Source organism: Lycium barbarum, chromosome 8 (assembly GCF_019175385.1).
Source record: "Lycium barbarum isolate Lr01 chromosome 8, ASM1917538v2, whole genome shotgun sequence".
NCBI lineage: Eukaryota > Viridiplantae > Streptophyta > Magnoliopsida > Solanales > Solanaceae > Lycium > Lycium barbarum.
The window spans coordinates 17,470,327-17,494,196 of NC_083344.1; the positions used below are offsets into that span (position 1 = coordinate 17,470,327).

Here is a 23,870-nt window from a genome sequence, read left to right on the forward strand (position 1 = left end):
ACCCTAAAACACATACATATATACCTGCTTCCACGCCACAAAAAAAAAAAAAAGTTCCGGAAGCACAACAATGGAAATATAGTACTTATGACTCTCACTATATAAACTCTGTAATATAACCAATGTTTTCTTTGTAACCGGTAATTCAAGGAGATTATTTGTTACACAATAATTGCACCATTATGTGCATTATTGCTGCAGTTACAACTCACATGTACAAGGAAATAACTAAACATAAATTAATAGGAAAAATGAGGAGAAAAATGCCACAAAAAAGGAGATAAAAGAAAAATGCATTTGGTGGCCAATGAGAGGTGCTACATTACCTTGTCTAGGCTTTAATACTAGACTGAAGATCTACATTTTCAGTGCGAGAACTACACTCCCTTTCAAAGATATGGACATCAATTACTGATCAAGCTGTCACCGGCTTTGCAATTCAAAATCGCGATAATTATGCCATTTTCGGTATCTCTGATGACCTGTCAGCACCGGCCTAAGTCGACGTGCGGATGTGCATTCAGAACAGCAGCATCCCCTTAAACTTTCCACGCAGCCTGCGCAGCATCTGAACAAAACCAATCATGGTTTAGACTCACTTTCATTCAATGTACGCTTTAGTGTTTATACTACTGAAACAAAGAGTGTAGAAGTATAGGAGCAGCAACCTACACTAGGACTTGAGATGAAGATAGAAAAGTAAGAAAAGTTTTAAACTAAAGAATCCTTGACTTGGAGGCAAGTTGATACCAATAGCAAAGTCGTTCAAATTCTTCATCTTAATCGGGTATTAGTGAAAAGTGGAAATGGGATTAGCTGGAATATCCCCTGGTATGTGACCTGTGAAAGACTAATGGTGATCAAAGAATCAGATGTGTTTTTGTGAAATGCGAAAGACCCTGAGCTCAACTGGTCTAAAATAAACAAAGAGATGGCAGTAGACAAGCATATGGAAGAACTGGTGGTGGGGGAATAGCTAGAGATCACCTAGGTAATATTGGTGATGGCTTTAGCCTGTCCTTTGGAGTATGGCAGTACAGTCAAAACTATGCAGCTAATGCAGCTTTAATGGGATTAAAGTGGTGCAAGGAGGATGGATTTGATCAGGTTATTCTGGAATGTGATTCATTGATGATCATTGAAATGCTGAAAGGCAACTTAAATTCACCATGGCACTTACAGCAGATAATTGAGGAAGCACAGTATATAATAAGTTAGCTCACGATATTGACTCAGCACTGTTTCAGAGAAGGCATGGATGTTCTAGCTAAGTGGAGCACTGGAAGGGAGGAGAGCTTATTCCATCACCCCAAGGACCTACAGAAGGAAGCAATAGGCCCGAATAGGTTGGACAAAATTCAAAAGACTTCTATTAAACAAAAACAGATAAAGACTGCATTCACATGGCCGCAGGGAAGTTTCGTGGCAGATTGTGTTTTGTGCAGATTTTGGAGCCTAGTAAGGGAGGAGAATCTACATTTTTTTATAGATGAATGTACACAAATTTTGTAAATTGGACGGGCATGTCCGTCCATCAAAGGGTTGTACTCTTCTTCTTGTTGTAATCTGGTCCTTATCAACATATGGGATACGCCACCTTAGAAAATGTAACGCTTAACTGAGTTTTGGAAGGAAAACAAATCATATACCCACTGGACAGGCTTGATAGTGCAAATATAATATTGATGAAATGGTTAGTCTTACAGGAAAAGTAGGTTGCAATCAAGGTTTGCACAATTGCGGTGCCTCAACTCAGAGACTTGTGAACCACATATGTAGCATTTGGCAAATGAGTCATCCACGGAGCCTTCTAGCATTGTGGTTGCCTCGATCTCCACCGCAGTCTTGTCAGTCGAAGGTGGTAGAGAAAGACGGGCATCAAACACAAATAGATTTCCAACCCATCCTACAGAACCTTCACTCTCAAGATAATGAGAAACGCCCCCTTTCAAGGTATATAATTGTTTAAAACCTTGCTTTCTGTAGTAAAAATAAAAATAAGCTGTCAGATGTGAACTCACAACATTTTCACGTAAAACACAAAGGTAAACTTGAAAACTAGATGGTGCAAAGCATAAATGAAGAGCCCAATTCTAGTGATGGTGCAATTGCCTGCTCCTATATATTGAAATAAATAATTTATGTTGAGCAACTGAATAGCCGTTTGATAGTCTTACAAAGCTTAGGCACATAATTGTCAACCTAATAGAAGTTTCGAGAAGTATATGACAGTAGTTTTTTAGCTCAAAACAATTTTTAAATTGCATTTGAGAGATCCTACTGATGTTGCCTACTGAAGACACTTATTTATTAATGAATTACAATTCCTATCATGTCAAGGCTTGAACAATTTCCACTTAGTGCATGCCAGTATTACCAAGCCAGAGAAGCCTGATTAATAAGTTGACTTCCAATGAGGGTAAAGTAGCCCATTTAACCAACAGATGACATTCACAAGAGCAGTATGAAAAGTACAAACACCTGCAGAAGATAGCTATTCTCACCACTCAACAGTCAGACATAGGAAAGAAATTATTGGAAGGTAACTGCTTTTTGTGGAGGGTGGAAGACAGGGACATTTTATATTCGAAGTACTTTAACCAGGAAAAGCCGAAAACGGGATATTCTTATGGTGTCGCTGAAGAGATTGCTCAAAGTTCCGATATCTCACACATTCATGCTCTAGCACATAAGTAAAAGATAGAACACAACACATACAAAAAACATACAGCTTACCGTAGTATAGCAGAATATACATCACAGCGGATACCTCCAGTGCAGTACATTAATATATCAGTTCTCTCCTTATCAGCAGCTGCTAAAGGATCTGAGGCAATCACCTGCAAACCAGGATAGCAAGATATTAGTCATATTTACAGATAAAACCATATTCCTGGATATTGTCTTCTGCAGGAGGTGACAGTTTTTAAGTTGTATGTTAAGCATATCAACGGAAATACAACCAAGGAAAAATAGCAGCATGCCGCAGTGCAAATATGAATCAGAATTCAAAAGGGAACAGCTATACCAGGATATCATCCTGGCAAGTACTAGATTCCATATCTCATCCCAATATGTCGATTCTAGCCAGATACATCATTCATAAATGAGGAGAAAGATACAAGAAAGGGCAGGAAAAAGGAAAGTGTTTTCCTGCGTTGTACTATGATCGACATGCAAAACTAAGATATATATATATATATATATATATATATATATATATATATATATATATATATATATATATATATATATATATATATATATATCAGACAAATATAAGGTTGTAAATTTATCACATGTTTTAGAGAATGACCTTTGATACTTACCAATTTTCGTCCAAGTAATTGGATCAGAAAGAAAGCAAACATTTCAAATTACGTAAAAGTACAAAAATAACATTTACTAGATTAGAATGGATGACAAGACAGAAAATTGAGTAACAAAATGCTAAAACCTCTGACTCAGATTTTCCAAATGAAGTGGCCCGAAAACAATCAACATCCGGTCGCTGAGCGCCTTGAAAATGCCCAACATCCCATTCATAACCTTCAGGAAAATCAAACTAGAGTCTATTAGCACAAAAGGCAATTGAAATATTCAATTATGCAAAAAGAAATAGTAAGGCAATAGTTGGCATTTACAGAGAGTATAATAAGATGATTCACTTTAAGCGACTGCCTGGTTTATAGGCAAGACAGAAAATGTATACTTGGTCAAGAAACAGTTCCAACTCTAGGATCGACAGATTCTTGTATTCTTTTCAGTGGGACAATCTATTTGGTGCAATCAAACAATCCAAGCTCCATGTATCGTCTCAGGTCACTGTCCACTAATCCTAGAGTGCGGGCGTTGGTCTAGGAAGGCCTCTTACTTTAAGTTTGAAAATATGTGGTCGGAGCACCCTGATTTTGAGGAATTGGGCAGAAATTGGTGGACATCTCTTAGTATTTTGGGCAGTCCGGATTTATTTTGCTAAGAAAATTAAGTTATTGAAACTAGAGATTAAAGAATGGAACAAGTCCTGTTTTCGCCATTTGGAGAATAGGAAAACTTCTATCTTGAATAAGATCTTGGAATTGGATTAAGAAGCTGACGAAACACTATTCTCGGATGATCTCTTGCTCTCCAAAGAAAACTTACATAAGGAACTTGAAGATATTTTCAGAATGGAAGAAATTTCCTGGAGACAGAAGTCAAGGTGTCTTTGGTGCAAGGGGATAACAACACTGCTTTCTTTCACAACATGGCAAACTCTCACAGGAGATTCAATCTTTGTGAAGCTTTATACAGAGAGAATGAGACTTGGAGACCACATTGGGAATATGTAACTGCTCCATTTCCAGCGAGGAAAAAGACTTGCTTCAACAACCCATCCAGGAAGAGATTCATGGGGTTATCAAAAGTTGAAAGTGACAAAGCGCCGAGCCCAGAAATTGTTGCCGATTCTAAAAGTGGATTTGTCGAATGCTCTTAATCAGTTTCACGACTATGAATATTTTGTAACAAGCTTGAATTCCTCTTATCCCCAAGAAAATCGGCGCAAAAGGAACTCAAAGATTATAGACCTATCAGTTTAATGGGTTGTTTCTATGAAACTCTCGAAAGCATTGGGGGATAAACTTAAAAATCATCTGGACAATCTTGTCAACACCTCTCAAATGGCATTTCTCAATGTTGCCTTGATTGCTTATGAATGCTTGGAGTCAAGAATAAAGTCAGGGAAGTCGGAAACCAATTGCAAGTTAGACATTAAAAAAGCTTTTGATCATGTAAACTGGGAATTTTTTGTTTAGTCAACTGGGCTACGGTAGCAAATGTATTAATTGGATGAGATTCTGCTTATCCACCGTAAAATTGTCCATTCTCATTAATGGTACTAAACATGGATTCTTCTCCTAACAAAGAGGACTCACACAAGGAGATCCTCTTTCTCTCTTACGTTTTATTCTAGTCATGGAGGTATAGTGCAGCTCAAGCAAACTAGAGTTCTGGTTTTCATGCAGATTGTAGAGGTACAGGAAATCTCATATTTTATACGCTGATGATACTTTGATGATGTGTGATGCAGAAGAACATCAGGTTATGATTTTGCGGATGATTCTATTCTTTTTTGAACTTTGAAGTTGTCTCAGGATTACACAAAATATTCAAAAAGTTTATCTTTTCCAGTCAACAACGCGCAAGTGCCCTCCCTACAGAGTAATAACGGATAAATATCTAGTTCCTATCTCTTTTAATTTCAGATTTGGTAGTGTTAAAGAATATTAGCTGTAAATATTATATCTTCCATATATAGCTAACTTAATTATAGGAGCAGATTCTTAGTCAATTTCCTTGACTTAGTTTGATTAGTTTCCTTTGATAAAAACATATGTTATTGTATAAATATTTTGTCTTCATGAATAGAAATACACAAGTTCTCTCTTATTCTTCTGCGTCCCATATACCTTATATGGTATCCAGAGCCGATTAACTCTCAAGAGTATTTTTTTTTTCTCAATCAGCCCTCCCACCCTTCCCATCAAAATGGCCACAAACATCATTGTAACCATTTCCGATGTCAACACCAACACAACAATTGTTCAATTCAATTCTGTAACGCAGTTACCAATCAAATTAACTGGTAGCCACAACTTTTCCCTTTGGAAAGCTCAAGTCTTCATGCTTATGCGTGGTCACAACCTTTATGGTCATCTCGATGGGTCTCACCCTGCCCTTACTCGCACAGTGTCTCAAAATAATCGAGACGTCGAAAATCCTCAGTTTGTTTTATGGTATCGCCAAGATCAACTAATTCAAAATGCTATTTTGGCATCAGTTGATCCTACGCTTGCTGCTACAGTTGCCACTGCAGCCACTGCCCAGGCCGCTTGGGATGCTTTGCACACTGCATATGCCAACAAATCGCAAACAAGAATCTTTAGTCTGCACGATCGTTTGGCTCATCTCTCCAAAGAAACCCTTCCTGTCGCTGAATATCTACACCAAGTTCGATCTCTCTGTGATGAACTTGATACTGCTGGAGCCCCGGTGTCTAATGAGGAATTGATTGTCAAAATTCTCACTGGACTTGGACCAAAATTCCATGAAATTTCTGCTGCTATCCGTGCAAGAGATTCTACTATCTCTTATCCAGAGCTTTATGAAAAGTTGCTTGATCATGAACTTTTCCTGAAGCATGAAGAAGCCAAGAAACCGCTGAGCGCAGCTATCACACCCGCTATAGCACATAAAACAAACTCAAATCCTCGCCAGGGAAACAACTCTAGCAGACGTCCAAGTGCGAATTCTACCACCACCAACCAGCCATGGCGTGCCCAACCATGGTGCACTGGGAAAACCAACCAACAGCAGCGTTTCGACAATACTGTGAAGTGCCAATTATGTGACCGTCCTGGTCATTCTGCTAAAGTCTGCAGATCCCAATCACACAATCACCTACAAGCCCGGGCAAACTTTGCTGCACGCTCTTCAACTCAATAGGCTCCTTGGATCGTTGATTCTGGAGCCACCCATCATATGGCTTCAGATGCTCAAAACTTCACTGATGTTCACGACTATCATGGTCCAGAGGAGATAGCAATGGGAGACGATAATACCATCCCAATATCTCATACTGGTAACACTAACATAAGTGCATCAAATCATCACTTTAAGCTTCTCAAGTTCTCCTGCTATAAAAAATAACCTTGTTTCTCTTTCCCAATTTTGCCGCGATAACCACACCTCTATTGAATTTTTTCCTTTTCATTATTTTGTGAAGGATCTGAGTATGGGGGCGCCACTACTTCGCGGGCAGAATAGAGATGAGTTGTACGAGTGGCCGTGAAGCAGTGCACGCCATTCACATCAATGCAATGTTGTTGTTTCTCTAAACCTGTGGCATCAGCGTTTAGGCCATCCTAATTATCGTACTTTAAACACAATTTTGAAACAGTTTTCCATTCCAGTTTCTCGCTCTAAAACAGCGTTTGATTGTAATTCGCGTTATTCTAATAAAATGCACAGGTTATCTTTTTTCTGAAAACTCATTGCAAAGTCAAAGGCCATTGCAGATTATTTTTAGTGATTTATGGGGTCCCTCTCCTGTTTTGTCAATTGATAACAAGCGATATTATGTGTTATTTGTTGACCAGTTCTCAAAATACATGTGGTTGTTCACTTTAAAATCAAAAAAAGAGGTTTTGGATGTCTTTCAAAGTTTACATCCTTTACTTGAGCGTCGGTTTCAAACCAAAATTTTGTCTCTACACTGACGGTTGTGGTGAGTTTCAAAGTTTATCCTCATATCTCAAAAGCCATGGTATTGAACACTTAGTGACACCGCCTTACACACCCCAACGAGTGGCACTTGTTGAACGCCAACACAAGCATGTTATTGAGACTGCCAAAACCTTGTTGCACCAGGCTTCCTTACCCTCACCTTTCAGAAGTTTTGCATGTCAACAAGCAAATTTACAAAATAAATGCCCCTATGAAATTTTATTTCAAGAGGCCCCAAAATATGAGTCCATTAGAGTTTTCGGCTACTTATGTTACCCGTGGCTCAAACCATATGCCAAACATAAACTAGAGCCACGATCTAGTCCCTGTGTATATTTAGGATTTTCTAATAAATATTATTGCCACCAATGTTTTGATCCCGTCAAAAATAAAATATATTTATCAAGGGATGTTATATTTTTGGAAGACACCTACCCTTTTCAAAATATTTTTTTCCAATGTTAAAATCCAACAGAGATGATATCCCTTGGGAACTTTGTTCTGATATTCATCATGTAAATAATGAACAGTCCAGTTCTGCCTCTTGTTCTCACCTCCCAGATGCTCTGCCCGTACTTTCTCCATCGCTGATGTACCGTGAATTTCGGCACATTTTATGCCTTTGTAATTAGAAGTGTTGCTTGTTTTTAAGTGTTTTTACATTGTTTCTTATGTTATTTTTGTGTTTTATAGGGTTGGTTAACTAAGGATCGGAAATGAGATGAAATGCTGAAAAACGGACAAATTGGAGCTAAATGACGGTCCGTAACTCATGTTACGGACCGTAACGGGATCCGTAACTCATGTTACGGTTCGTACCATTGAACCGTAACATGACCTAAATTTCCAAAAGGTTTCATTGAAAATATCAGTGTTACGATGTGGTGTTACGGTCCGTAACTCATGTTACGGTCCGTAATATATCACTGTAACATCAGCCAAATTTCCAGAAAGTTTTCATTGAAACCATCAGTGTTACGCTGTGGTGTTACGGTCCGTACCTCATGTTACGATCCGTAACATAGCACCGTAACATCAGCCAAATTTCCAGAAAGTTGCCAAGTGATGTAACAAGTTACGCCTCAGAAGTACGGTCCGTAACACAGGTTACGGTCCGTCGCATGGTGGTCGTAACATCAAGATGGCAAATGACAACCTAAAAGACGGACCGTAACCTGGGTTACGGTCCGTAACTATGCCACGTAAGGGCACTTTTGTCCAGAAACTTGGCGCGATTTTTGGCTCTATAAATACTTAATGTAGGGTTTTAATTCAGCAACCAGATATATTTTTGAGAGCATAAACTCTAGGTTTTTCATATTAGAAGTTTTTGGAGCATTTAAAGCAACTACTTCACTTCCATTCCACCTTGTAATTGCATTGTAAGTATATTATGTCAACTTTTAAGCTTTCTTTGCTAGTCAAGATTATGAGTAGCTAATTTCAAAGCTAAGGTTGTGAGTCCCATGATGGATATTATGTAAATGGGTTTCTATTATTGATATATGCATAATGGTTGTTGGTATTCATTCAGTTTTTGTGATTTAGCGTTGGGTGATGATTGCAAGCATCATCCTAAGTCATTATATTAACTTTTCTTGGGAAAGAAAGTTAGTATTGGTAAGATTGAATGACAATGACTCGAGGCGTTAACCCTCGATTAATAGACTAACTTAGGGATGAGAACAAGTCTAAATTGGCATTTTTGGTCATTCTTCGATTGCAACTCTTTTACATTCGGAAGAATCATAAAGAGGAAATACGACTTAACTGTTGGAAAACATTAAGAAGTTCTTAAGAGACCAAGTGTATATTCATAGAACAACCATTAGAAGTATATCACATTGAAACCTGAAGCATAATATCTAATCAAATTGGGGAACACAGCCTTAGTCTCTATTTCGCATTAAATACAATTTCAGTCAAAATACTTAATTACATTATTGAACAACTATTTCAAACTATCAGGAATAGGATTAAAGCCTAGTATCGCATACGATTAGTACTATTTTCTCTCCATATTTCCTGTGGGATTCGACCCCAACCTTGTTGGGTTACTATATTTGACAACGTCCGCTTTACATCATTAATAGGTGTAATTTGAGCGTATCAAATTTTGGCGCCGTTGCCGGCGAATACGGTTTAGAAATTACTAATTGTTGTGTACTATTCTTTAAAACTTTTTCTATTCCATCACACCTCGGTTGCTGTTTTAGTGAACCGGGTGAACATGGCAGGAAGACCCCATCGCAATCAAGGAAACCAAGGGGGAATCCAAGTGAACCATCCTGCACCAGAGGAACAGGAGGATGAGAATGTATTTGCGGAATTCATCGACGAAGCTGATTATGCTTCAGCTGTAGTTCCGCCTAGAACAGGAAATGCTAATTTCAAAATTGATAGTTCTATCTATCAGCGATTGAAACTTGAAGGCTATTTCCGCAATTCTTCGAAGGATTGTCCACTCCGACACCTGAAGAATTTCCTGCATGTATGTTCTCAACAATCCCAAGGTGTTGTTCCTGTTGATGCACTGCGGTTACGAGTCTTCAAATATTCCTTGGCTGGCCAAGCAAGGGAATGGTATGAAAAGCTCCCCAGCAATACCATTCATACCTGGAACGAGTTAGCCAATATATTCTTGAAAAAGTGGTTTCCACCAAACAAAAAGGCTGAGCTTAGGGACAAGATCTTTGAGTTCAAACAACTTCCGGGGGAACAACTATATGCAGCATGGGAGCGTTTCAAATATTATCTAGCTCAATCTCCGAATCATGGATTTCCGGATGCTATCCTCACCGAGAAATTTTACAAGGGGTTAGATACCATGAATCAAATTGCTGTCAACACTGCAGTTGGGGGATGCTTCATGGACAAATCATTTGTCAACATCACCAGGTTTCTCGACAAGCTTACTACCCACAACCAAGCTTGGCATTCTAGTGATAGTGAAACCCTGTTATATGGTAGTCCCTCTGCTGCCGCGGTGGCCAAAGAAAATCATGAACGAGATCATGCTTTTGCTCAATTGCAAACCACCGTGGATTTATTATCGAAGAGGCTTATGGAGAAAGAAGCCAAAGGTGTGAATGTTGTCGAGGAGATGCCACCTCATGCTCCCGGAATGTACCAAGTCTCTGAAGAAGCTTATCTAGAGGGGCAGCCACAATATGAAGATGCGAATTATGTCAACAACTCACAAGGGGGCTATCAAAGGCAAAATTATCAAGGTCCCGGTAATCACCCATGGCAAAAGCCTCAACAACAATTTCAAGGGAACAATTATGGAAGAAATGATCAGGGCAATCCAAATCAAGGGAATTACAACAACTATAATTATGGCAACAAGAGCTTGAACCCCTACATTCCACCTAGGGGGCAAGCACTTAATTCCCAACAGTGGAGAGATAATTCAGCTAGCAACTCTGCTGGCAACACGTCTAATGATTCTGCGGAACTGAAAAGTATGATGCAGAAAATGCTGATGAATCAAGACAGAACAGAGAGCACAATCTAGGGAATGTCTCAGGTCCAACTATCTCATTCAGCTTCCATTCAGAAGCTTGAAGCGCAATTCAGAGACCTTTCCCGAGAAGTGCATACTCCTCAACGGGGACAACTACCGAGTGATACAGTTCCAAATCCAAAAGGTAGTGGAGTAAACTCTGTGGAGAATGTACTTGCTATTAGCACCAGAAGTGGAAAAATACTTCAAGGTGCTAATAAAAAGGTGATTGATCTGGAACCAACTGTTGAAGAAGAAGTGCAGCCTGATGTACCTGATGCTATTGTAGAGGAAGAAGCAGAGGAGGAAGTCCCTATTGTGGCTGAAGAGGAGCAGAATCTTGAAAATCTCAAGGCACAAGGAGAAAAACAGGAAGGGGGAAAGGCAAAACTTTCCGGCGCTCTTCGCCCTTTGAGCCAATTGTTTAAATCTTCACCGCCTTTTCCTCAAAGGCTAGTGAGAAAAACAGAAGATGAGAAGTGCTTGCGATTTTATGATCAACTCAAGAAGTTGATGAACATTCCTTTCATGGACGCTGTCCAAGAAATGCCTGGCTTTGCTAAATATTTGAAGGATCTTTTAACGAAGAAAAAGAAGCCATTGAAACACGACACTGTGGGTATCACTCACCGCGTTAGTGCTATTCTTTCCAAGACCACAGTGCAAAAGAGGGAAGATCCTGGAGCATTCACAATTCCATGCACCATAGGGCAGCAGGATTTCGCCGAGGCTTTGTGTGATAACGGGGCGAGCATAAATCTTATGCCCCTGGAAATTTTCAAGAGATCGGGGCTAGCAATGCCAAGGCCAACTACCATGAGGTTGCAGATGGCTGAAAAATCGATAAAAAGGGCAGTGGGGGTAGTTGATGTGCTGGTTCAAATCGGGGAATTCCTACTACCGGCAGATTTCGTGATTCTTGATTGTGCTATTGATCAGGAAATTCCTATCATTTTGGGAAGACCTTTCCTTGCGACAGGAAGGGCTCTTATGGATTCCGAGAAGCACGAGATCAAGTTCCGGGTGAACGATGAGGAGGTGACTTTTCACGCTAGCAAAGGCATGAAATTACCTAGTCCTTATCAAAGTATTTCAGTCATAAACTCTGTTGATGAGGTGGATGAAGCAGTGGAATTTAAAATGGAGGAAGAATGCTTGAGTGAAGCATTATTGGCCGTCTTGGTGAATTTTGATGCCGAACAAATGGAGGGATATATTGAGACAGTGAATTCACTCACCGGTCTGGGGTCTTACTCTTATGAGCCCAAGAAACTGTCTCTTCATTTAGAGAAGCGAACAACTCCTCCAGCAAAACCATCAATCATTGAGCCACCGAAGTTGGACCTCAAGCAACTTCCATCCCATCTTAAATATGTGTTTCTTGGAGCAAATGCTACTCTTCCAGTTATTGTGTCATCACTTCTGAATGAGGGCCAAGTTCAGAGACTCATCACAGTCTTGAGGAAGCATTTAAGAGCTTTGGGTTGGACTATTGCAGACATCCGGGGGATTCCCTCCGGAATTTGTGAGCACAGAATTCAGTTGGAGGAGGAAAGTTCACCAAGTGTTGAGCATCAGCGAAGATTGAATCCACCGATGCAAGAGGTGGTAAAGAAAGAGATTATTAAGTGGCTAGATGCTGGGGTGGTTTACCAAATTGCCAATAGTCCATGGGTAAGTCCAGTCCAATGTGTGCCAAAGAAAGGGGGCATCACTGTTGTCCCTAACTCAAAAAATGAGTTGATTCCGACAAGAACTGTCACCGGTTGGAGAGTGTGTATGGACTACCGGAAGCTGAACACGGCATCGTGCAAAGATCATTTCCCTATGCCTTTTATTGATCAAATGCTTGATCGGCTAGCCGGAAGGTCTTATTATTGTTTCTTGGATGGGTACTCAGGATACAACCAAATCAACATTGCATTGGAAGACCAAGAAAAGACTACTTTCACTTGTCCCTATGGGACATTCGCTTTCAGCCGGATGCCATTTGGTCTTTGCAATGCTCTGGCTACTTTCCAACGATGTATGATGTCCATATTCTCCGACATGGTTGAAAACTTTCTTAAAGTATTCATGGATGACTTCTCTGTGGTGGGAGATTCATTCGATGAATGTTTAGACCATCTTGATCGGGTACTGCAAAGATGTGAGGAGACAAACCTCGTTCTCAACTGGGAAAAATGTCATTTTATGGTAAAGGAGGGAATTGTCCTAGGCCATAAGATTTCAGAAAGAGGGATTGAGGTTGATCAAGCCAAAATCGATGTGATTTCACAACTCCCTCCGCCCATTTCAGTAAAAGGAGTTCGGAGTTTCTTGGGACACGCCGGATTCTATAGGAGGTTTGTTTATCAAAGACTTCTCCAAAATTGCAAACCCAATGTGCAAACTCTTGAAAAAAGAGTCAAAATTCAATTTTGATGAGAAGTGCATCAAGGCTTTCGACGAGTTGAAGCTAAAGTTAACCTCCGCACCTATTGTTGTGTCCCCGGATTGGTCACTGCCCTTTGAATTAATGTGTGACGACAGTGGTCTTGCAATTGGCGTTGTGCTTGGTCAGCGGCTAAACAAGATCCTGCACCCAATTTATGATGCCAGCAAAACACTGAATGGAGCTCAATTGAACTATACAGTAACGGAGCAGGAACTACTTGCCATTGTTTATGCTTTTGAAAAGTTCCGAGCTTATTTGTTGGGTGCCAAGGTAGTGGTTCACACTGACCATGCTGCATTGCGCTATTTGATGGCGAAGAAGGATGCTAAGCCTCGGTTGATAAGATGGGTCTTGTTGCTATAGGAATTTGACTTTGAAGTCAAAGACCGAAAAGGGTCCGAAAATCAAGTAGCTGACCATCTCTCCAGACTTGAAGCACCAGGGAGACCGATTGATGTGTTGGATATTGATGACACTTTTCCGGATGAAAGAGTCTTGGTCATCTCCAATGATGTGGCACTATGGTATGCCGATATTGCCAATTATTTGGTAACTGGCATCGTTCCTGAAGAGTTGAAGGCATATCAAAAGAAGAAATTCTTGAGAGATTGCCGACAGTTTTATTGGGATGAGCCTTACTTATTCAGGACGTGTGCTGACAATATGATCCGGAGATGTGTGGCGGAATCTGAGGTGATGGATATTTTGAAGGCGTGCCATGATTCTCCGGTTGGTGGACATCGCAGTGGAAATCGAACCGCAGCCAAGGTGCTAGAGTGTGGCTACTACTGGCCAGCCATTTATCGTGATGCAAATATGTTGGCACGCTCCTGTGATAAATGCCAACGCCAGGGCACGATAGGTAGGAGGCATGAAACTCCGATGAATTTTGTTCTTGAGGTGGAGCTCTTTGATGTATGGGGAATTAATTTTATGGGGCCCTTCGTGAGCTCCTACGGCCTAAAATACATTCTTGTTGCGGTGGATTATGTCTCTAAATGGGTGGAGGCAGTGGCCTTGCCTAACAATGATGGTAGGAGAGTCTATGCGTTTCTCAAAAAGAACATCTTTACTAGTTTTGGCACTCCTAGAGCTATTATTAGTGATGGTGGCTCTCATTTCTGCAATAAACCATTTGCTGATCTTCTCGAAAAATATGGCGTGCATCACAGGGTTGCCACTCCATATCATCCTCAGACGAGTGGTCAGGTTGAGGTCTCAAACAGAGAAATAAAAAGCATCTTGGCAAAGACGGTCAATGTGAATCGCACTGACTGGTCTAAAAAGTTGGATGATGCGTTATGGGCATATCGCACGGCATTCAAAACGCCTATAGGGACTTCACCGTATAAGTTGGTATTTAGGAAGGCATGTCATTTGCCTATTGAGCTTGAGCATAAAGCCCTTTGGGCATTGAAAAAGCTGAATATGGATTGGCATGAAGCAACCAAGCTGCGGTTGTTTCAAATCAACGAGATGGATGAATTTAGGTACAATGCCTATGAAAGTGCAACACTGTACAAGGAAAAGATGAAATACTATCACGACTCGAAGATCCTAAAAAGGGATTTTCAGCCAAAAGACTTGGTCTTGTTGTACAATTCACGCCTGAAGTTCTTTCCAGGCAAGTTAAAGTCTCGTTGGTCTGGTCCTTTTGAAATTGTAAGTGTGTCCCCAAATGGAAGCGTCATTGAAGTGAAATCCGAAGATGGCACTCGGACTTTTAAGGTGAATGCACAAAGAGTGAAGCATTACCATTGGTGTATTGATGATGGTAAGGTCGTTAATAGGTATCGTTTGAAATACGGTTCCTGAACTCGAAAATGAGGTATCACGTCGAGCTGTGACGTTAAACCAAGCGCTGTGTGGGAGGCAACCCACATTTACTGCTTTGTAAGTAGTTCAAATTTTGTATTTTCTTTGTGTTCTTTTGTGTTTTTTATGTGCTAATGTGGTAGGATTTTGAGAACTGAAGAGGCCAAATCACTGCTGATTTCCCCAGACGATACGCTCCACGTTACGGCCCGTAACTCAGGTTACGGTTCGTATCATGGAGCGTAACAAGCGAAAAGGAAAATAGAAATCACTGAAGGATGGAGGAAGATGTGTTACGGTCTGCGTTACGGACCGTCGTACAGGTTACGGACCGTAACACATGGTCGTAACTTTGACAAAAATCTAGGCATTCACTGGAAATTTTTCACAGGTTACGCCAGGTAATACGGACCGTAACACGAGTTACGGTCCGTAGGCTGTATTGCCAGGTCATTAATGAAACAGGGAAACGGTGTCGTGTGGATGACCGTAACACGTGATACGTCCCGTATCTCATGTTACGGTCCGTAACAAGGAACGTAACCGTCGGGCAACATTTAAATATACGAACCGACTGTTACAAATTTTTTTTAAAACAAAGCGAACCGTTCTTCTCCCTTTTTTAACTCCCTCTCCCCATACTTTCCCTCTTCTCTTTCTCTTCATCTCCCCCTCTCCTTCCTATTTCTCTAAATCTCGTTGCTATTTTCTTGTCAAAATCACTGCTTTAAGTTCGATTTTCGTCTCCTAATCGCCAACGATCAGGTATTACATGTCTTAACTCTCTTCTTTTCACTATACACGCGGTTGCTATGATCTTCATGAGTAGATTTGTATGATTTGCGGTGAAATTTGTGTATTGATTGTGTTTAATGAATTTAAATTCCCATTGATAAATTGTGAGGGATTTGACAAATGTGGGGGTTAGGATTGGTATGTGTGTTGTTTAAAAGACTCGTGGGCACAAGCACATTGTTTCCCACTGAGTCGGAGGGCATCCCGATTGAAGGTTTCATTCGTGAAATTCCAAAATCGGTTTGCCCACCAACTGTTCGATAAAAGTCCCCAATGAAAACTTTAGTAAAACCGGGTGAAGTCTGAGTAACCCGAGGCATGTGAGGGGATAAAATATTGTTTTACAACATACCCATGGAGCATTAAGTCGAAAATCTTAGCCTCGTGCTTAAAACGAGAAAAGTTGGCCAAGCCATTTGTTTGTTAATCTGTTGCCCGTCATTCTGTGTTACGGACCGTAACGTGTGTTACGGACCGTAACACCGACAATTTCCATGAAAACTTTCTGGAAATTTGGCTGATGTTACGGTGGGATGTTACGGACCGTACCCTATGTTACGGACCGTAACACCACACCGTAACATCGATGGTTTCCATGAAAACTTTCTGGAATTTTGAGAGACGTTACGGTGAGGTGTTACGGACCGTAACACGAGTGGCGGACCGTAACATCATACCGTAACACCTCTTAAATTTCCAGTAACTTTTCTGGAAATTTTGGTCATGTTACGGTGAGCTTTTACGGACCGTCGACTGTGTTACGGTCCCTGTGTTGGAAATGAACAAACTGAGTTACGGTTTGAAGATACGGACCGTAACGCGTATGACGGTCCGTCGACTCTGTTACGGTACCTGAGCTAATTAAAGCCATAATTTGAACCAATACACTGTGTAATTGAATAGCTTCTCGTGTATTATATCTAACTTTACCTTACACAGGTATGGGTAAACCACGGCAAGCGAAGAAGGCTTCACCTAAGGTTGCGGAAAAAGGAAAAGGTCGTGCTGCAAGCAAAGTAACCTCAAGGCTGCGCGACGACGATCTAATCAAGGAAGCCAGGACTACAAAGCGGTCAGTCGCACCTAGCAAGCCAGCCCCACCAGTCGCACCCAGCCGGCCAGCCACACCATCAGGAAGTTCCTCCTCGGCTGAGGAGTCGAGTTCGTCGAGCCAGAGTGAACCCAGGCAGGCTGTCACCCCACCACACCAACCTCAACCATCCATTAGGCAGCCTACTGCAGAGGAGCGCGAAAAAAAGCGCGAGCAGGAAATGAGAGAACTTGACGTTCGGATGCAAGCTATGACTGAGAAGATCCTCCGATTTTCTGTGGAGGGATCTGAAGACTTGTACAATAAAGGTTGTGAGCTAGTAAAGAATGAGGGGGCGGACCCAAAGCGGAGTATTTTCGAGGAAAGGAACGTCAGTTTCGACGGTCTCGATGGTTATCTAGGCATTCGTGACACTATCCGCTTCCATAAGTTAGAGTTTCTGAAAAACTCTGTAGGGTCTTACATCCCGGTTTTTGTTCGGGAATTCTACACTTCGTACGGGGCCGCTGTATTCAAAGCACTAAAAAAGGGGTAGCGCGCAAGTCAAGTACCGGCAATGACCGAGGTAATAATGCGGAAAAAGAAGATAGACATCTCTCCGACGGCTATCAATAGAATACTATTCGGGGAGGATTATATAGAGCCTACAGCAGCGGAAGAAGGGGAGTTTGTATACAAAATTGAACAGAAAGATACAATCTCCGTCCGAAAATGGGTGGCTTCAGTTATTGCACGAACAGCAGATCCTGAATGGGCCATGGTGCCAAAGTTGACAGCCACTGTGCGAATTTGGAAAAACACCCTCACGCCAGAGGCAAAGTTTTGATGGCAGATTGTTCTATTTCGCATCCGTCCTACCCAGACAGATAATGTTTTGACTCCGGACAGGGCTGTTCTTGTAGCTGCCATTATGTCGAGGTATAAGACCAACTTCGGACGACTGATAGCAGCAGATCTCCGAGAGAGAGCCACTCAGCCGGCCACCTCCCTCATTCATCCATGTCTGCTTACGCTATTATGCTTGCGTGCAGAACCAGAACCCCTACCCCATATCGATCACAGTGTGATTGCCAGAAGTATTTATGACATCACAAAGGGGAAGGACGATGTGTTGAGCCAGGGTTCAATGCCATCTGCATCGTCTTCTGAGGTCCCGGAGGGGCCAACGGGATAAGATGTTATACCCTTGGATATCATGGGTGCTGAGGAAGCTACTGCGGGTCAGCCCACAGATTCTGAGGCTCCACCGGCTGCTCATGCTACACAGCCCATGCCAGCTCCAGCCGCACCTACTTTGGGTGGTCCTACCTCATCGACTGGAGCGAGCCCAGCACCGGCTCAGCCAATACCGGGAGTCCCACCCGAGCTTGCGAGAAAAATGATGTTCAATAGGAAAAATTTTGGGGCAGTGGTCCTGCAAGCAGATCGCACAGATAGGCAGGTCAAACAGCTCATGACTGAGATGAAATTGTACACTAAAAGAGCCATTGATGCTGCATTGCGGCCAATCAAAGAACAGCTGGCTGATGACCACCTACGGATCCACTCTCGGATAGATGGTATTGAGAACAGAATGACTGAGCTGACCAGGACACACCCTGCTATGGAGTTGGGCGCTATTCGAAGTGAGTTGCAGTCTGTCAAGGATGATGTGCAGAAATTGAAGGCCCAGGAAGTGGCTGTGGCGACGGACCAGCTTCCTAAAGTACACACAGAGTTGGTACAGAGCCTATACCAGCCGGTTCAGAGCCTACTAGGGGATGATGACATCGAGGACACGGTTGAGGAAGAGCACGACGAGGAGTTGGAAGAGGATATCCCCTCTTTGGCCAAAGGGAAGCGCAGCAGAGCCTCGCCAGATGATGAAAACCTCGACCCCATTCTCCAGAGCCTTGATCCATTTGCTGATTTGCGCCCACAGAATGAGGAGGAAGAGCGGCGTACTTTGAAGAAGATCCGCCAAGAGTCCCGGCTGAGTTCTGACACCGCAGGAGCTACTTCTAGCTCAACCCATCCCATTGAGCCGGCTCACCATGCTTCTCCCCCACCCACTGTGACTGGGACTTCCAGTGTTGGCCAGCCTGACACCACCACTGCACCACCTCGTGATGCTGCTGCAGATCCGAACGCCTAGTGCGCTCCACGGAGGCCCTCCGTTCTTTCGATGCATTATATTGATGCCTTGAGGGCAATGCATGATTTTAAGTTGGGGGTGTGGGTAATTGCTATTGTTTTATTGGGATTGCTGTTTGGATATACTGGATTTTGTTTCTTTATTGTTTTTGTTTTTGGTGGGTATTTTATCCCAAATTGTGATAGTAAGCATGTGTTTAGGACAATTGTTATTGCTTGTGTTTTTGTTGGTATTATTTTTATTATTAAGTATGTGTTAGGACCTTCTTCGGCTATTCTTTGCTATGTGTTTTATTCCCGAAGAATGTTAGGTGTATGTTGAACCTGGCATGTTTAGGATGTTTAATATAGAAGTAATGAAGACTTAAGTAGTGGTGGTCCGTGTTTCTAGCATATATATAAAAGTGGTTTACAGTCAATGATATCCCTCCGAAAAATTTGTGATGTACATCAAGAATGAGTTGTTGATATTGACATGTATGGTTCTTTTAATGACATTTGCAAAGAAAGGGTGTTCATGCATGTGAAATCGTTAAACAGAAATGAAGTCAGAGTATTTAAACAATCCTTACGCCATTGTGTTATGAGTTCTTAATTTCTATTTGCATATGATGCTTGTAATCTAGAACTTGCCCGGTTGGTCGTGCGTGAATTTTAAGGAGAGTTTGATTGTGAAGTGATCTTAGGCTTTCTTTGTATTAACCCCAAAACCTGTTTATCTTAAATGAGCCTAGCCCGTACAGAAAATGATCTTTAGTCTCCTATTTTGATCCTATAGACTTTTTCTTCGATTAACCGTGAACTAACCTCTTTCCCTTCTGTGAATAAACCCATTTGGCACCAAGTCCCTCCTTGACACTGAAGAATGGCAAATGAGGCTAAAAGCCTAAGTTGGGGGTGGCAAGTGAAAAATGCGGAAAATGAGGCTAAAAGCCTAAGTTGGGGGTGATAAGTAAAAGATGCGGAAAATGAGGCCAAAGGCCTGTTGGGGGTGATCGCGAATATTAAGGGGCATAATTCAGCGTGGATATATATATATATATATATATATATATATATATATATATATAGAGAGAGAGAGAGAGAGAGAGAGATATAGGTATATAAGCTCTAAATAAATCCACGCTGAAGATGGAGGGTCGGAAATGATAGGAAAAATGGTGAATGACGTCAAAAAGAAGTGTCGAGGAGGGTGAGTCACCGATATCCAAATATTCATCCTACCCGTCCCTAAGCCAATGTTACAAGCCCAAAAAGTCCTAATGTGATCACAATCAAATTGTTCAAAGTTGAAGACATGGAAAATAAAAGCAAGCTTATGGTATGTGCACGCATGGTATGCAAATTTCTTTGTGAGTGTGAGTGTTCTTCTGTCTCCTTAGTCTTTTGTTCCATTTATGTTGTAAATGTGTGTTGGGACATTCATTGGTCTATGTGATGGCATAAGGATTGTAGGTTTCAAAGTAACTGGCTTTCCGGAAGTTGAAATTCATGTGCATTGAGACCCCCGTACTATGATGATGTCATTAATTGAGGTTGCATAGTGAATTGAAATTTTTCTGAAATGTGCGTCTTGTGTCACAAATAGGAGATGGATAAGAGCCTTAATATTTTTCTTGGATTGAAGAGTCCGTGCTGGAAACACATGCCAAAACCACCGTAGTCATTCTTATTTTGCTAAGATGTCGTGTGTTAGTAGTGAGTATTGTTGTAGTTGCTTGAGGACAAGCAAAAGCTTAAGTTGGGGGTGTTGATGTACCGTGAATTTCGGCACATTTTATGTCTTTGTAACTAGAAGTGTTGCTTGTTTTTAAGTGTTTTTACATTGTTTCTTATGTTATTTTTGTGTTTTATAAGGTTGGTTAATTAAGGATCGGAAATGAGATGAAATGCTGAAAAACGGACAAATTGGAGCTAAATGACGGTCCGTAACTCATGTTACAGACCGTAACGGGATCCGTAACTCATGTTACGGTTCGTACCATTGAACCGTAACATGACCTAAATTTCCAGAAGGTTTCATTGAAAATATCAGTGTTACGATGTGGTGTTACGGTCCGTAACATATCACCGTAACATCAGCCAAATTTCCAGAAAGTTTTCATTGAAACCATCAGTGTTACGTTGTGGTGTTACGGTCCGTAGCTCATGTTACGGTCAGTAGCTCAGCACCGTAACATCAGCCAAATTTCCAGAAAGTTGCCAAGTGATGTAACAAGTTACGCCTCAGAAGTACGGTCCGTAACACAGGTTACGGTCCGTCGCATGGTGGCCGTAACATCAAGATGGCAAATGACAACCTAAAAGACGGACCGTAACCTGGGTTACGGTCCGTAACTATGCCACGTAAGGGCACTTTTGTCCAGAAACTTGACGCGATTTTTGGCTCTATAAATACTTAATGTAGGGTTTTAATTCAAGATATATTTTTGAGAGCATAAACTCTAGGTTTTTCATATTAGAAGTTTTTGGAGCATTTAAGGCAACTACTTCACTTCCATTCCACCTTGTAATTGCATTGTAAGTATATTATGTCAACTTTTAAGCTTTCTTTGCTAGTCAAGATTATGAGTAGCTAATTTCAAAGCTAAGGTTGTGAGTCTCATGATGGATATTATGTAAATGGGTTTCTATTATTGATATATGCATAATGGTTGTTGGTATTCATTCAGTTTTTGTGATTTAGCGTTGGGTGATGATTGCAAGCATCATCCTAAGCCATTATATTAACTTTTCTTGGGAAAGAAAGTTAGTATTGGTAAGATTGAATGACAATGACTCGAGGCGTTAACCCTCGTTTAATAGACTAACTTAGGGATGAGAACAAGTCTAAATTGGCATTTTTGGTCATTCTTCAATTGCAACTCTTTTACATTCGGAAGAATCATAAAGAGGAAATATGACTTAACTGTTGGAAAACATTAAGAAGTTCTTAAGAGACCAAGTGTATATTCATAGAACAACTATTAGAAGTATATCACATTGAAACCTGAAGCATAATATCTAATCAAATTAGGGAACACAGCCTTAGTCTCTATTTCGCATTAAATACAATTTCAGTCAAAATACTTAATTACATTATTGAACAACTATTTCAAACTATCAGGAATAGGATTAAAGCCTTTAAAGACTAGTATCGCATACGATTAGTACTATTTTCTCTCCATATTTCCTGTGGGATTCGACCTCAACCTTGTTGGGTTACTATATTTGACAACGTCCGCTTTACATCATTAATAGGTGTAATTTGAGCATATCAATCGCCCATCTCAATGTCTGTCACATCAGAAGGCGTCTCCGCTGCATCAGGTAATTCTCAAAATTTATCTTTTACTTTACCAAAGCACCTCTTGCCAACAACCCACTGTTCCAGCATCACAATCTATGCAATTACCCAGCCACTCGTCTGTCCCGTCTTCCTCTCCTATATTGCCACCCGCAATTGCACCAACGACCAGTAATACTCAACTCGCACCATCATCCACTCCATTACTAACCTATCAGCGCAGGTGTTGCCACCAACCAAGCACTTCTTCGCTGCCACTTCCTTCCGCTGTACAACACACCAACCAACCTTCTCCCTCACCTAACAATGATACCTCCTGGCCCACACTTCCGTCAAACCCAACAGTTCCTTCACCTACTGCGACCATTTCCACTCATCCTACGGTTACACGCTCTAAAACAAATTGCCTTAAACCGAAACAGTTTAATGTCACTGTTCCACTTTCCTCATCATTTGTCCCTTGTACATACAAACAAGCATGTCCTCATCCTCACTGGAGAGAAGCCACGAAAGAGGAATTTGATGCCCTTGTTAGGAACCGGACATGGGATTTGGTTCCAATTGCTCCTTCGATGAATGTGGTTGAGTGCAAGTGGTTATTTCGTATAAAACATAAACCTGATGATTCCATTGATAGGTATAAAGCTCGGCTTGTTGCAAAGGGATTTACCCAACGTCCAGGCATAGACTATCATTCCACCTTCAGCCCGGTAGCCAAACCAGTAACTGTTCGGTTGGTGCTCACAATTGCAACACAACACAACTAGCCAATCCATCAGATTGATGTTAATAACGCCTTCTTACAAGGACGTCTTGAAGAAGAAGTTTACATGAGGCAGCCACCAGGATTTAAAGATCACAATCTCTCCACCCATGTCTGTAAGTTGAACAAAGCGATCTACGGCTTGAAACAAGCCCCTCGAGCCTGGTACACTGAGTTTAAAAATTATTTGTTGACTGTTGGATTTGTCATGTCTCAGTGATTCTTCCCTATTTATTTTGCATAAATCTGGAATTACTGTTTATGTTCTTATCTATGTGGATGATATAATAATCACGGGAAATCAGCTTCGTTGGGTTAGCCATATAATAGATGGTCTTTCCAACCGTTTCTCCTTGAAAGACCTTGGACAACTACATTATTTTTAGGGTGTTGAAGTTATCTCTTCTACCGATGGTCTTGTCTTGTCCCCGCACAAGTAAAGGAGTTCCTACACCTATGACTTCAACTACTATTTTGACGGCTTCTGTGGATGATGCTCCGGCTGATGGTACTCTTTATCGACGGGTAATTGGAAAGTTACACTACTTATCCTTTACACATCCTAATATTGCCTTCATAGTTAGCAAGCTTTCTCAATTTATGCATAATCCACGTTAATCTCACTGGAAAGCAGTCAAGAGATTACTTCGTTATCTTCGCCACATCTGTCAATACGGAATACGGATAGCCAAAGCTCCAGATTCACGTTTGGTTGTTTATTCTGATTCGGATTGGGCTGGTGATCTGGATGATCGCACTTCCACCTCTGGCTATATTATTTTCCTGGGCAGCACACCAATCTCCTGGTCCTCAAAGAAA

The 23,870-nt window shown here is 41.3% G+C and overlaps 1 protein-coding gene and 1 non-coding gene across 3 annotated transcripts in view; both read right to left on the reverse strand.

The window, feature by feature from the left end:
- Positions 1-116: 116 nt before the first annotated feature.
- Positions 117-23,870, reverse strand: part of LOC132605997 (rhodanese-like domain-containing protein 8, chloroplastic) — a 29,493-nt gene continuing 5,739 nt past the window's right edge. For both annotated transcript variants that reach the window (XM_060319295.1, XM_060319296.1), the window contains exons 5-8: positions 3,458-3,549; positions 2,737-2,840; positions 1,705-1,980; positions 117-568 (exon numbers count right to left, since the gene is read on the reverse strand). In XM_060319295.1, the coding sequence (XP_060175278.1) occupies positions 424-568; positions 1,705-1,980; positions 2,737-2,840; positions 3,458-3,549 (617 nt within the window). In that variant the 3' untranslated portion in view covers positions 117-423. The remainder of the gene's footprint in view (positions 569-1,704; positions 1,981-2,736; positions 2,841-3,457; positions 3,550-23,870) is intronic.
- On the reverse strand, positions 9,941-10,047 carry LOC132608424 (small nucleolar RNA R71). The gene has a single exon (XR_009570347.1). It is a non-coding gene; the product is annotated as a small nucleolar RNA R71 (small nucleolar RNA).